The sequence below is a fragment of the Heteronotia binoei genome, chromosome 1 (genome assembly GCF_032191835.1).
Source record: "Heteronotia binoei isolate CCM8104 ecotype False Entrance Well chromosome 1, APGP_CSIRO_Hbin_v1, whole genome shotgun sequence".
Lineage (NCBI taxonomy): Eukaryota > Metazoa > Chordata > Lepidosauria > Squamata > Gekkonidae > Heteronotia > Heteronotia binoei.
This window is the reverse complement of record NC_083223.1, coordinates 19,973,755-19,988,256: the sequence shown is the minus strand read 5'-3', so window position 1 is coordinate 19,988,256 and position 14,502 is coordinate 19,973,755. Positions and strand designations below refer to the sequence as shown.

General features: G+C 45.9%; 1 protein-coding gene across 3 annotated transcripts in view; it reads right to left on the bottom strand.

Moving 5' to 3' along the window:
- MYO16 (myosin XVI) overlaps window positions 1–14,502 on the bottom strand; it is a 224,243-nt gene that overhangs the window by 27,940 nt on the left and 181,801 nt on the right. For all 3 annotated transcript variants that reach the window (XM_060231776.1, XM_060231767.1, XM_060231759.1), the window contains exons 23-27: window positions 13,944–14,144; window positions 9,278–9,353; window positions 6,926–7,101; window positions 5,174–5,254; window positions 2,358–2,563 (exon numbers count right to left, since the gene is read on the bottom strand). In XM_060231776.1, coding sequence (XP_060087759.1) covers window positions 2,358–2,563; window positions 5,174–5,254; window positions 6,926–7,101; window positions 9,278–9,353; window positions 13,944–14,144 — 740 coding nt within the window. The remainder of the gene's footprint in view (window positions 1–2,357; window positions 2,564–5,173; window positions 5,255–6,925; window positions 7,102–9,277; window positions 9,354–13,943; window positions 14,145–14,502) is intronic.

The window sequence follows — 14,502 nt, the reverse complement described above, 5'->3', positions numbered from 1 at the left end:
AAAAATCAACGCAGGACCGCTGCTCAGGTACGGAGAATAAAGACATTGTACAAAACGTGCAGGTAACATATTCTTTTTCGTGATGTCTGAACGAGGCTATTTTGACATCCAAAACGGACCGATACCCATTCCACAGTCACTGTTGCTCCACCCCATGGGCTTCTGCTTTCGTCGGATCAAGCCATGGATTCCCCACCAGTTGCTGCGTGGGTGCATTATTACCTGCGGCTCCCTCCAATTCTCCCTGTGCCTTCCCAATCTCCAAAAAACAAGGTGAGGGAGAACTGGAGGGAGCAGCAAGTCAAGATGCACCTGAGCAGCAACTGGTGAGGAATCCATTGCTTGATCCGATGAAAGCAGAAACCCAAGGGCGGAGCGACGGCAGAATCGGTCTCTATTGAAGTAGATCTGATAGACGCAGCATTTTTCTCATTCCTTTTGGCAGGTTGCTAGACTTTACTGTATGTGCAACCACTTATTCTACTTTTATCCCCCCTTAATTTGCTCTCAAAATGGCAACTAAAACATAATATAAAATACTTTTAGATGAGGAATCCTCAATTGGGTCTAGGGTGGGCACAGTGAAGTAGATGGGCAGGCTGCCAATTCTTTGCCATCTGTACGTATCTGGCTGGCTTTCAAACAAGGAACATAACTCTCATGTCTTTAATAATGGTCTCAAAATTCTGACTTCTTAGTGTTTTGGGAGCAGGATACAGTTCAACGATGTGTACATGGTTATGCCAGAAAAAAGTGAAAATGGACATTCTGAAAATTTCCAGCCAACAAATGGACAAGTAACTTCTTCTGCTATCCCAGACCCACGGCTCTTTTTGTAGGAGTTCCTTTGCATATTAGGCCACACCCACCTGCTGTAGCCAATCCTCCAAGAGCTTACAGGGCTCTTATTCCAGAGCCTACTGTAAAACTCCAGGACTGGCTACATCAGGGGCGTGTGGCCTAATATGCAAAGGAGCTCCTGCTAGAATTCCACCCCTGCACTCATGCAACCCCCCCCCCCCCCAAGTTGGGGATCTCAGACACAGGGCTCCTCGCACCCATTGGCCAAGCTAGTTTGCCTACTACAGTGAAAATGATGTGGCTTTTCTTTTTTTTAAAGTAAAGGACTAATTTCTAGGCAAAGGTTTTTGGAGCCAACAAAGTGCAAAGCCGAAGGGTACTTTTTCTGGATGTAGCTCTTTTCTGTCCGACTTGCATGTGCCTGTGTTCCACACAGGGTTGCCAATTCCAGTTCCTGGAAATTTGTGGGTAGAGCCAAGGGAGAGTGGAGTTAGTAGGAAGGGAAAGGAGCTCATTGGGGAGATGATGCCTTAGAGTCTGCTTCCAAAGCAGCCATTTTCTCCAGGCGAACTGATCTCTGCAGTCTGGAGATCAGTTGTACCTGCAGGAGATTTCCAGGCCACACAGGGAGGTTGGCAACCCTAGCTCTGCATTGCCATGGAGTCAATCATGAAAAGCTGCAGACTGGAGCCAATGGGATAAGCATTGGTAGGGGCAAGGCTAGCAGGAGTAATCCCTACTTACTTGAGTTGCCATCCTCTAGGGGGTGTCTGGAAATCTAGGATTACAACTGATCTCCATTCTACAGATATCATTTTCCCTGGAGGAAACTGGCCCCACTGATGGACCTCTCGATGGCACGTGGTTTTTTTGGGCTGCTGTGGGACACAGAGTGTTGGACTGGATGGGCCATTGGCCTGATCCAACATGGCTTCTCTTCTGTTCTTAAACAGCCACTTTGGAAAGCTGACTCTATGGAAGTCCCACCCCTTCCCCAAATCCTGCTCTCCTTGGGGTTCACCCCCTAAAATTTCCAGTTATTCCCCAACCCAGTGCTGGCAGCCTTAAGGTTGACATATGTTCTGTGCCGGTCCGATTCTGTGCAGTGCTCGGCACAATCACGGGTGCACCAAATGGGAGCAGAAAGTAGGGTTGCCAGCCTCCAGGTGGGGCCTGGAGATCTCCGTTTTTACAACTGATCTCCAGCTGGCAGAGATCAGCTCCATGGAGGAAAATGGCTGCTTGGAAGAGTGGACTCTAGGGCATTGGACCATGCTGAGGCCCCTCCCCTCACCCCGCCCTCTCCTGGCTCCACCCCCAAAGTCTCCAGGTATTTCCCAACACGGACCAGGCAACCCTAAGCAGAAGCAATGCATGAGGGAACAGAAAACACGGGACAGACACAATTTAAATGAAAACCTTCTGCTGGAGGAAGTTTTTTTTTCCTGAGAAGAAAATGAGAAAGGGTAATTCAGATACCAAGTAGGCACGCAGTCCAAGAAAAGACTGTATACATCATGGTGATATAAATAGTTTCTCTTTTACAGAAGATTTACCTTAATAAGAAGTCAGTGAAGAAGAGGCGAATTGGGTATCCATGACGTATGATTTTGACCATCTCTAAGACTCCGATGTATTGCAGCTGAGCAGAGACGTAAAAATGATCAAATGTATCGGGCAGCTTGGAGTGGTTGGGCTTGATGCAATGAACAGTGTGGGCAGTAGAGTTCTGAAGCTTCCCAATGATCTCCGTAAGCGATTTCTAAAGTGAAGGAGGGGGGGAAATAACCCTTTAACTGAATAGGAATAATTAAAATGAGAGCACATTACCCAACGTAGAATGCCACACCGACATTTGTTAGAATTCTTAATATAGTTTTCTGTTAAGCTCTTAGGGCTTTTTTTGAGCAGGAACGCACAGGAATGCAGTTCCAGATGGCTTGGTGCAGGGGGTGTGGCCTAATATGCAGATGAGTTCCTGCCAGACATTTCTACCCACGTGAAACAATGATGACACCAGGGGTGCGGCCTAATATGCAAATGAGTTCTCGCTGGGCTTTTTCTACACCCCGCCCCCCCCGGACAATGCTATCTCATTTACAGAATAATATGTCACGTTCAGGGCTCTTCTTCTTCTTCTTTTAAAGCAGGAACGCAGTTCCAGCCGGCTCGGCATCAGGGTGTGTGGCCTAATATGCAAATGAGTTCATGCCAGGCTTTTTCAACAAAAAAGCCCTGTGTGAAACAATGGTGATGTTAGGGGGCGTGGCCTAATATGGAAACGAGTTCCTGCTGGGTCTCCTCAACAAAGAAGCCCTATGTGAAACAACGGCGATGTCAGGGGGTGTGGCCTAATTTGCAAATGAGTTCCTGCTGGGCTTTTTCTACAAAAAACCCTGTGTGAAACAATGGTGGTCAGAGGGTGTGACCTAATATGCAAATGAGTTCCTGCTGAGCTTCTTCAACAAAACAGCCCTGTGTGAAACAATGGTGATGTCAGGGGGTGTGGCCTAATTTGCAAATGTGTTCCTCCTGGGCTTTTTCTACAAAAAAAAAGCCCTGCAAAGCTATCCCTGTTCACAAACTTACAGTGAACACATGTACGATCCATGATCATTTAGTTTGCTATTTTGTTAGATTTTTATCCTATCATTCCCCCTGAATGGGGCTTGGGGTGGCTCACCACATGATAACACAGCAACACCGCCACCATAGTTCTAATAAAATCCAATTAAATTAAATTAAAACCCAATTAATCTAGCACATGGCTTGGCATAAAAACCCACCACGTTGTTAGTAGAGTCCACCAGAAGTACACTACTGGAATGCCTGGTGGAATAATGGAAAAGAGCGTCCAGTAGCACCTTAAAGACTAACAAAGTCTGTAGTGGGGTAGAAGCTTTCACTGCTCTCATCTTCAGATATCTCCAGGTGGTGGCCAGAATTCTCCTGAAGCTACAGCAGAGATTAGTTCCCTGGAGAAAATGTCTACTTTGGAAGGTGACCTGTATGGCATTATACACTGCTGGAATCCCTCCCCCCCTCAACTCCCACCCTCCCCATGCTCAACCCCCCAAATCTCCAAGTTGTTTCGCAGCTGGAGTTCCCTCTGGCCACCAGCAAGGGATGGGGAGGAGGGGAAGGGCTGCTAGATCCATATTGGGAAACTCCAGGAGATTTGGAGATGGCCCCAAGAGCATAGGGGCCCTGTACTAATCCGTGTATGATGCAGTACTAATAACCAAGTATTGATAGTTTGTGAATATATGAATGGATAAGCTTTTTATTTTGTGCAAGTTGAGAAAATGTTGAATGTACTCTTGTTGGAAGTGCCAATAAAATAAATTAATTTTATCGAACATTTACATTTTTATTCCTGTGAGTAGCTGTTGTAGGGGCCCAGTACACTGCTTTGCCTAGAGTCCATAATGCTGTTAAGACGGCCCTGACCTCCAAAGCATCTATTTTCTCCAGAGGAAATGATCTCTGTAGTCTGGAGACAAGTTGTAATTCTAAGGGATTCCTTCACCAAGTCCCACCTGAAGGCTGGCCAAACATATGGAGCAGAGGTCCATCAGTGGCTAATAGCCACAGAGTACTGATGGAACTCTTTGGGCGATTTCCCACACAGCTTACCGAAGAGCGAAGTCCCTCCTCACTGCGCAGCGTCTGCTCAGATTTCCCACCAACTGCTCCGCGGAATCAGGAAGTGCCGGACCTTTTGCGTCTCAAATGGAAATCGCTAAAACCCTAGTTTACGTTAGCAACGCAAAAGGTCCGGCACTTCCTGAATCCGCGGAGCAGTTGGTGGGAAATCCAAGCAGACGCTGCGCGGTGAGGAGGGACTTCGCTCCTCGGTAAGCTGTGTGGGAAATCGCCCTCTATTTGGGGCAAGTGATGCTCTGTATCCTTAGTGCTTGGGATGAGGAGCAACAGTGGAAGAGCTTCTAGTGTCCTGGTCCACTGGTGGACCTCTTGATGGCACCTGTTTTTTTGGCCGCTGTGTGACACAGAGTGTTGGACTGGTTGGGCCATTGGCCTGACCCAACATGGCTTTTCTTATGTTCTCTTATGTCTCTGTTCCCAGCCCAAACCTGGCAACTCTATCTAGGAACTATCTAGGTACGGGTCTCAAGCTTCAACTGCAAAGTGTATGCATGTTACTGCTTTCTTACAAATGGATGTACATGCACATACATGCGGGGTGTACATGCGCTCTCTGTAACATGTGAACAGGGCTTCTGACCTTGAAAATATGTGACTTCCCCAGAGTGTTGCCTTTTGACTTATCTCTGCAAACCAAAGCAGGGAGGGGGAAGGTACAACTGTGAACCTCTTATATGCTTTTGTATTCAAGGGAACATTCACTAACCCGCAGCTGCATTGCCACGGTGACGGGGTCTCCTCGTTCCAGACGCTGGAGAAATGTGGAAGCCCCTTTCTTTCTTAGCAGCTATGAAGAAAAAGGGGACACAGAAAAGCTTTACTTTCAGTAACTTGCAAGGTAATATTGTTATTTCCTGAAGAAGAAATGGGAGAAGCAGATTGGCTACAATGTACTGCAGGGTGGAAGGATGGGGGGACCAGGAACAAGGCAAAGGTGGCACCCAGACTGATTCCTCAGTAGCAGTCGTTTCGCTCTTGGACTTCTTCTTTCTCCAGCTCAACTGACAGATTCCGCACCAGTTGTTCTGTGGCCCCATTTTGACCTGCATCTCCCTCCAGTTTCCCCTGTGTCTTCCTAGTCTTGTTTTTTTAGAAATCAGGAAGACGTGGGGGAAATTGGAAGGAGATGTGGATCAAAATGTGGCCATGCAGCAGCTGGTGTGGAATCAATTGGTTGAGTCAGGGAAAGCAGAAGCCTAAGAGCAGAACAACTGCTACTGCGGAATGTCTCATATTCAGGTTTTCTTCAGCCAGGCCCAAGCAGACAGAGAAAAGCCCCCCATCAACAGAGCTCTAAAATTCTTTATTCATATAAAGCTGGAAGTATGGTCAAAGACAAAGAGTGCTTATGAATGTATCTTGTAAGAACAACCTTTGCAACATCATTTTGGGTGTTTTCCCCCTCCTCACTGCCTTCCTAGGATTAACCGTCAGTCTCTCCCCACCCCCTTCCCCCCACTCTCAATGCTGGCCATTTAAACTTCATCAGAGGGGGGAAAAGAAGAAGACTGCAGATTTATACCCCGCCCTTCTCTCTGAATCAGAAACTCAGAGCGCCTTACAATCTCCTACCCACAACAGACATTCTGTGAGGTGGGTGGGGCTGAGAGGGCTCTCACAGAAGCTGCCCTTTCAAGGACAACTCCTGTGATAGCTGTGGCTATCCCAAGGCCATTCCAGCAGCTGCAAGTGGAGGAGTGGGGAATCAAACCCGGTTCTCCCAGATAAGAGTCCACACACTTAACCACTACACCAAACTGGTGTGGGTAAGTATGACTTGATGACACTTTTTAACATCAAGCCAGGTTTCTATTAGGAGAATCATTTTTTTTAACAGATTGAACAACTGGGTTTGTTTTTACATGCTTGGGTAGACCTCTCCCATAGTCAGTTTCATAATGCTGGAAAAGGCAATGTCTGGTGTTCAAAGAAGAGAAGACCCTGAAGGGAGCAGCAAGACGACAATTAGATGGGATAGTGAGGTCAGCACCTCCTATCGTGTTAAGTGTCATTCCTTGTCTTCCTCCAGATTGCTATTCTTAGGGTAATTTCCTCCTCAGAAGTGCCACACTCAGTCTTCCCTCTTTCCCAGCTAGAGATGTAGTTAGGGACCTATCTCTGTCTCTCCTCTTTCCTATCAAGTGTGTTCATTCCTAAATAAACCTTTATCTGCTCTTTAATCAGATTGTGCACCACTGCTGTGTTAATTACTCTGCCAACATACAGTTCAACCAAGATTATTGAGCACTGTGGCCATTGTGGGAAAACGGTATTTCAGCAGCTTCAAGGAGACGATATTCTACTCTTTAATCAGATTGTGCACCACTGCTGTGTTAATTACTCTGCTGTGTTAATTACTCTGCCAACACATAGTTCAACCAAGATTATTGAGCACTGTGGCCACTGTGGGAAAACGGTGTTTCAGCAGCTTCAAGGAGACGATATTCTAAATTCTTACTTTACTGAATTCCATGCATTTCTTTGCCTCTCTGCTTGTGAATGCTCCTGAGTTTTTACTGTTGAATAAGGCAGCTTTGGAGCCTTTCATCTTAAAAGGATGGTACGGGGAGACCAGGGACCCCGTCTGGGTCGGCTTTGACTGGAAGAGCTGATGGAGGACAACGTTTTCACTAGCTGAGAAACACAAAGCAGAACCTGTTAGAATTTGCCCGGTTAAAAACACAGGCAAAAGAATGCGGTACGCAGCGGGAGCTGACCATTAAAGCAAAAGGGACGTTCAAGCGTCAGCTTGAAAGGACCCGCAAATTAGATCCCCTTTGATGCTTTTCTGGTTATTTGGGGGTGTGCTTTGTTTCCCTTTCATGCCATTAGTCTTGCATTTATTCATAGCTGTCACCTGTCAGAATCCTCAAGTTAAAAAACGGCTATTGACGACATAGCAGAGAACACAAAGCACTCCCAATGTCACAGGAATAGCTCATGATTTACTTCTGGTCCCAGATGTTCGCTATATGGTGTATACCAGTAGTCCCCAGCCTTTTTGGCACTAGAGACCAGTTTTGTGGAAGACAATTTTCCTATGGACCGGCGGGGGTGGGAGTGCTGGGGTTTTTGCTGCCCCAGGCTACTCCCATGCCCACACCCTGTCCCTGCCCCCCATGGGGGTCTTTAAATAAGGAGTAGGTGAAAGTCTCTGCCTCACTCCGCGGCCCAGTTGCTAACAGGCCATGCACTGGTACCGGTCCGCGGCCCAGGGGTATACCATTTAATGGCACGAAAACAAAAGAAGCATGGAATAGGAGCGCACACTCCAACCACTTGGGAAGCAAACGGACAAATGTCATCAAAGGCAGGTGAGTGAAGGCAGAGGTGGCCAACATCTCAGCTAGGATTGCCAACCTACAGGCACAGGCTGGAGACCTCCCAAAATTACAACTAAAGACTGCATAGATCCATTCCTTTGGAGAAAATGGCTTTATAGCATTATATCATGCTGAAGAGCCTCCCCTCCTCAAACTGCACCCTCTACCCCCATTACCTCCAGTTATTTCTCATTTAATAATTGGCAACCCGATCTTTGTGGCCAACTGGTCAGCTCCCTATACCCAACTTATTCCTTTGGTCTCTCCTTCTTCCAGAGAAGGGTAGCGTTTTGTGCAATAGAAAAGACAGCCATTGGGATGACACTAGATGAAAACTAATCTTTCCTTTCAGTCAACCTTTATAGATAACATCTGTCTGACTATCATCTTGTTTAAGCCAGTTGCTAAAGTTCTGTAATAACTTCCAGATTGGGGGCCTAGAGATCTCCTGGAGTTTTCACTGATCTCCTGACAACAGTTGCCCTGGAGAAAATGGCTGCCTTGGAGTCTATGGAATTATATCCTGCTCAGGTCCCTCCCTCCCCTCTCCAAACCTAGACCCCACCCTGCCCAGGCTCCATCTCCAAAGCAGGGTTGGAATTCTAGCAAGAGCTCCTTTGCATATTAAGCCACATCCCCTGATGCAGCCAATCCTCCAAGAGCTTACAAGGCTCTTTTTTGTAAGCTCTTGGAGGATTGGCTACATCAGGGGTGTGTGGCCTAATATGCAAAGGAGTTCCTGCTAGAATTCCTGCTCCAAAGTCTCCAGTAATTTCCCCACCCAGAACAGGCAACCCAGTTAAACACCAAAACTTTAGGGGTTGAATCCAGTGGTCATTTTCCATCAGAATTAAGGAGAATGAATTTTTGCCAGTTCCTCCCTCCCATAACAGGTTCTTTTCAGGGCTGCAATCCCCAGGACACTTTCCTAGGAGTAAACTTAATTAAATAACATGGAGTTTACTTCTGAGTAGACCTGTTTAGGATTGCTCCCTTTGGCCCTCAGGCACCACATTATGGAAAGTTTAGTGGAAGAAAAAGACCTGGCAAAAATCATCCCACTTTTCTGAAGTGAGATTTGCAGATTTAACAGTCTTTGGATTCCACTCTCTACCATTAAGATTCACTCAAAGAGTAACAAGCACATCTATTTCTCTTTCACTTTTGGGGGGCTCTCATTCCAATTAAAATGTCAGTTCTCCACCCTACCTGCCACTCTACCTATAATATAAATCTCTTAATTTTAGTTTTGAAAACGAGCCTTGAAATCCCAGACTTGATTGAACAACAAAACGTATGTTTCCAAATCTCATGTTTACAAAGGTGAATCTGAACATTTCCATTGTGACCTCCACTGCTGTTTTTCAGTTTACAATAGAAGTTTTTGTACTACTTATTTAAGGGATAACATCTTATTAAATAATGCTAATATTTGGAAAATAGTACAGACACATCTACAAGAAGTGATAACAACAAAACATACTTACTTTTCATAACACACAGAAGATTTTGAGAAAGAGAATCTTTGTTTTTACTAATAGCTCCAGTAACATCATAACTGACCTGCAATTACATTTAGCCGAAAAATTATTTGGGAAAATCAAAATTACTAATTTTTTGCCCAGTTAAACATGCAAAAACCCTATTATTTTTTCTCCCCAGCTTAACTAATTGTTTTGATGTGGATATGAACACACACACATGTTCAGTTTAGTTTATTATTACAGTCATTGACCAGAACATTTTAGTCATCTAGAACAACCTTATAAAAAGTTCCACAATGAATCTGCATGTTAAAATTTGATGACTTGAGCGTTATAACAGTAAAAAAAAGAATTTAAAAGATTATTATTTAACCCTTTAAACCATTTTTAAAAGTCGTTTTAAAAGTTGTTAAAAGATTTAGTTTGGCCTATTTGTTTCACTTTTTGCATTCTTTATAAACTTGGGAACAGAACCTAGCAACCTGTCTTGCCTGGTGATTCCTATCTGACAGAAGACCATCCATCCATCCATCCATCCATCCATCCATCCATCCATCCAAAATGCAACATAAATTACATTTATTTTACTGGAATGCAATAGATTTCCTCTTTCCCAGTAGACCAACAGGAGTCTTTAAAGATGACAAATATGTTGTATGACAAATCGTTCCTAACTGGCAAGGGCATGAGGACTGCTGTCAAGTCCAGTGCAAAAATCATGGTTTTAGTGGCTCAAATCATACTTGTTACATGTGCAATTCGAGCATGGCGTTTTTGCCTTGGGAGTGCTTTATCCTGTTTGAAGCACTCTTTCATGTTCTCTCTTCTTACAACTATTTCCTGTATAGTATGGGATGCATCCAACATACAGTTGTGTTATATGCACACCTAGCCCCCCCGTCCCCAAAAGACAGATGCTCATATGCAACAAGCTGCTGTGTGCAACTAGTGCTCTGTGTTTGGAAATAACTACATGCAGCACAATGGTCTTCACTGAGATGAAGAACCAGGTGTGTGCAAATGGTGCCAAGAACTAGGGTTCTCCCCCACACCCAGCTGTGGATATGGCATGAGGAACACTACTGAAAATTCAGCATTAGCACCAATGAGCTATTTGGGAGCAGGGAAGAGACTGGAATCCCAGTCACCCATCCTTGCCCAACTACGGTCAGCATAACTGTGGCTTTGTCACTGGGGCTCTTCACTCAGTGGTGTGGATCCGACCATTTTCCAGCCTAGGGAGTCTTCATAAGAACATAAAAGAAGCCATGTTGGATCAGGCCAATGGCCCATCCAGTCCAACACTCTGTCACACAGGGGCCAAAAAACCCAAGTGCCATCAGCAGGTCCACCAGTGGGGCTAGAAGCCCTCCTACTTTGCCCCCCCCCAGCAACAAGAATACAGAGCATCACTGCCCCAGAGAGTTCCAAAAGTAGGCTGTGGCTAATAGCCACTGATGGACCTCTGCTCCATATGCTTATCCAATCCCCTCTTAAAGCTGTCTATGCTTTTAGCTGCCACCACCTCCTTCCACGTGTTAAGCACCCTTTGGGTGAACAAGTACTTCCTTTTATCTGTTCTAACCCGACTGCTCAGCAATTTCATTGAGTGCCCATGAGTTCTTGTATTGTGAGAAAGGGAGAAAAGTACTTCTTTCTCTACCTTCTCTATCCCATGCATAATCTTGTAAACCTCTATCCTCAGTCGACATTTCTCCAAGCTAAAGAGCCCCAAGCTTTAACCTTTCTCCGTAGGGAAACTGTTCCAGCCCTTTAATTATTCCAGTTGCCCTTTTCTGCACTTTTTCCAATGCTATAATATCTTTTTTGAGGTGTGGTGACCAGAATTGTACACAGTACTCCGAATGAGGCCGCACCAAATCAAACTTAAGTGCCTCTTTCACTGGAGGAAGGCTCCTTGGGCTGGAGAAAGTCCTCCGATCTGCTCAGTGGAGTGGGAGGATGAGGGTTGCCAAGCCTGTGCCTGGTAGTTCAAGCAGCTTTTGTGGTGGGTCAGCCAGAGCTGGGTGTCCTGGATCCTGCAGTACCGCAGCCTAACACTCTGCGCCATGGGGGTCTCTCATAGGGACTAGCAGGCAGGGCCGGCACGTGGGAGTCGGCAAGGTAGGCGGCAGCCTGGGGCGCTACCCCACCTGGGGCCACCACCAGGCGGCCCCTTACCCACACAGAGCACTCCTCTGACCCTGCCTTGAAGGAAGGGAATTGAAAACAAATCAGCCAGTATCATAATGCCCCTGTATAAATCGATGGTGCGGTCTCATTTGGAGTACTGTGTGCAGTTCTGGTCACCGCACCTCAAAAAGGATATTATAGCATTGGAGAAAGTCCAGAAAAGGGCAACTAGAATGATTAAAGGGCTGGAGCACTTTCCCTATGAAGAAAGATTGAAACAATTGGGGCTATTTAGCTTGGAGAAACGTTGACTGCGGGGTGACATGATAGAGGTTTACAAGATAATGCATGGGATGGAGAAAGTAGAGAAAGAAGTACTTTTCTCCCTTTCTCACAATACAAGAACTCATGGGCATTCAATGAAATTGCTGAGCAGACAGGTGAAAACCGATAAAAGGAAGTACTTCTTCACCCAAAGGGTGATTAACATGTGGAATTCACTGCCACAGGAGGTGGTGGCGGCCACAAGCATAGCCACCTTCAAGAGGGGTTTAGATAAAAATATGGAGCAGAGGTCCATCAGTGGCTATTAGCCACAGTGTGTGTGTGTGTGTATATATAAAATTTTTTGCCACTGTGTGACACAGAGTGTTGGACTGGATGGGCCATTGGCCTGATCTAACATGGCTTCTCTTATGTTCTTATAACCCTATGGTTATACTCAAATTAGCTGAATTTGGCTGGCTTGCCACCAGAACTAGAAAGTCACCCATAGCTCTGAAGGGAAATAGCTAGGCATTTGCTTTCTCTCTCTCTCAGTTGGTAGTTTTTAAAATGTTTAATCCCATTATAAACTGCATGTATGTTTTATAATTGACTGTAGCAATTCTACCTCTGTTCTCTCAGCATAATTTATATGGGCTGCTGCAACCGACATTGGATTTATCTGTATTGTTTTTGCTGGCTTCTGCTGTGAATAAATTTGAATGACTTGAACGAATGAAGGCAGGATCCGAGGAGCGCTTTCCCCCTGCACTAAGCTCTGCACTTGGGAAGGCGCCGCTTGGTCGCTTTCAACCCGAAAAGCGACCGGCGCCACTAAAACAGTGCCCTCTTCGGAGGCCTCCTTGGAAGGCTCTGAAGAGTTTAGTGCAGGGGGAAAGCAGCGGCGTGGCAGCACTCTTGTGCGCCGCCCGTTGCTTTCTTGTCCCCCGCCGCCCTGCATGATGACGTCACTTCTGCTGAGCTCCATAAAGGGAGCCTGGGGGGGCGGGGGGGCGGCGCGGCGCAGGGGGCTGCCTCGAGCGACAGAACCCCTAGCGCCAGCCCTGCTAGTAGGTAAGTGTAAAGTCTCCTGCATGAGTCCAGGTCTTCACATTGGAGGGGGACGTTCAGTGTTTACTTAATAGCTCTTACAGATCTCACTACTCAGCAATGTTGTGGCCCTTCCCTCAAGTACCTCTCTTATCATTCGTGGCCTTGAGCAATCAATTAGTGCCGCATCCGTTAAAAAAAAACAAAAACAATTGTGGACAAGGATGACTTATTGTACTTTTTAACAATACTATCCCATGATAAAGGTATGGCATATATAACTAAATATTGTTTTCCTTTTAGAAGAAGAAGAAGATATTGGATTTATATCCCGCCCTCCACTCCGAAGAGTCTCAGAGTGGCTCACAATCTCCTTTCCCTTCCTCCCCCACAACAGACACCCTGTGAGGTGGGTGGGGCAGAGAGGACTCTCACAGCAGCTGCCCTTTCAAGGACAACCTCTGCCAGAGCTATTGCTGAGCCAAGGCCATGCCAGCAGGTGCAAGTGGAGGAGGGGGGAATCAAACCCGGTTCTCCCAGATAAGAGTCCGCACACTTAACCACTACACCAAACTGGCTCTCCTACTTGGGTATTTACTGTAAAGCAGCAGTCCCCAACCTTTTTGGCACCAGGGATTGGTTTTGTAGAAGACATTTTTTCCATGGACTGGGGGAGAGGGGGTGCGATGGTTTTGGATGATTCAATTGTACACTTTATTTCTATTAGTTTGGTGGAGCGGTTAAGTGTGCAGACTCTTATCTGGGAGAACCAGGTTTGATTCCTCACTCCTCCACTTGTAGCCGCTAGAATGGCCTTGGGTCAGCCATTGCTCTCACAGAGTTGTCCTTGAAAGGGCAGCTTCTGTCAGAGCTCTCTCAGTCCCACTCACCTCACAGGGTGTCTGTTGTGTGAGGAAGGAAGGTAAATGAGATTGTGAGTCACTCTGAGTCTTTGAAATTCGGAGTGGAGGGCTGGATATAAATCCAATGTCTTATTATTATTACTACATTGTAATATATAATGAAATAATTATACAACTCACGGCCCAGTTGCTAACAGGCCACGGACTGATACCGGTCCACGGTCCAGGGGTTGGGGACCCCTGCTGTAAAGAATAAGGAATGGCATAGCTGGCAAGATCACAAAACAGCCACTTTTATGTGTTTCTATCCCCATCACTCTCTTTATTGGCTGGCCCCTGCCTTGAGCTGAGGAACTTACCCGCCCTGCAAAATGCATCACAGTGAAAGCAGGACCTTGATCTTTAGAGGTGATATTGCCATTGCCATCTTTGGTGGAGGAATAAACAGTTTTGGCGCTGGAGGTGTCCAGGTAGGACTGGAGGCGTTTCAAAAGACTCTTTTCCCCTGACCAGGAAGACTGGCTCTCTTCATCTAGCATTGACAAAAACCCAGAAGGCTTCTGAAAAGAAAAACGAATGACCTTATTTTTTTAAAAATTTTTTCTTTTTCCTCAGGTTCTGCAGAATCTTTTATGCACAGTAAAACAGGCTTCCCCCTCCTTATTGTTAAATAAAATATTAATACACACAAAACAAATCAGCCCTCTGTGTTAGAAATGCTTCCCCTTTCAACCAACGGAGCAAAATTCGTGACTTGCTATGAATGTCCCCTGCTTTGCTCCTTAAAATCATGAGCAGGGAAACATGGCTTTCCTTGAGGGAAAATATCTATATCAACAAGTCATGAGACCAATGGAATTCTAACAGGAGCTCCTTTGCATATTAGGCCACACCCCCTGATATAGCCAACCCTCCTGA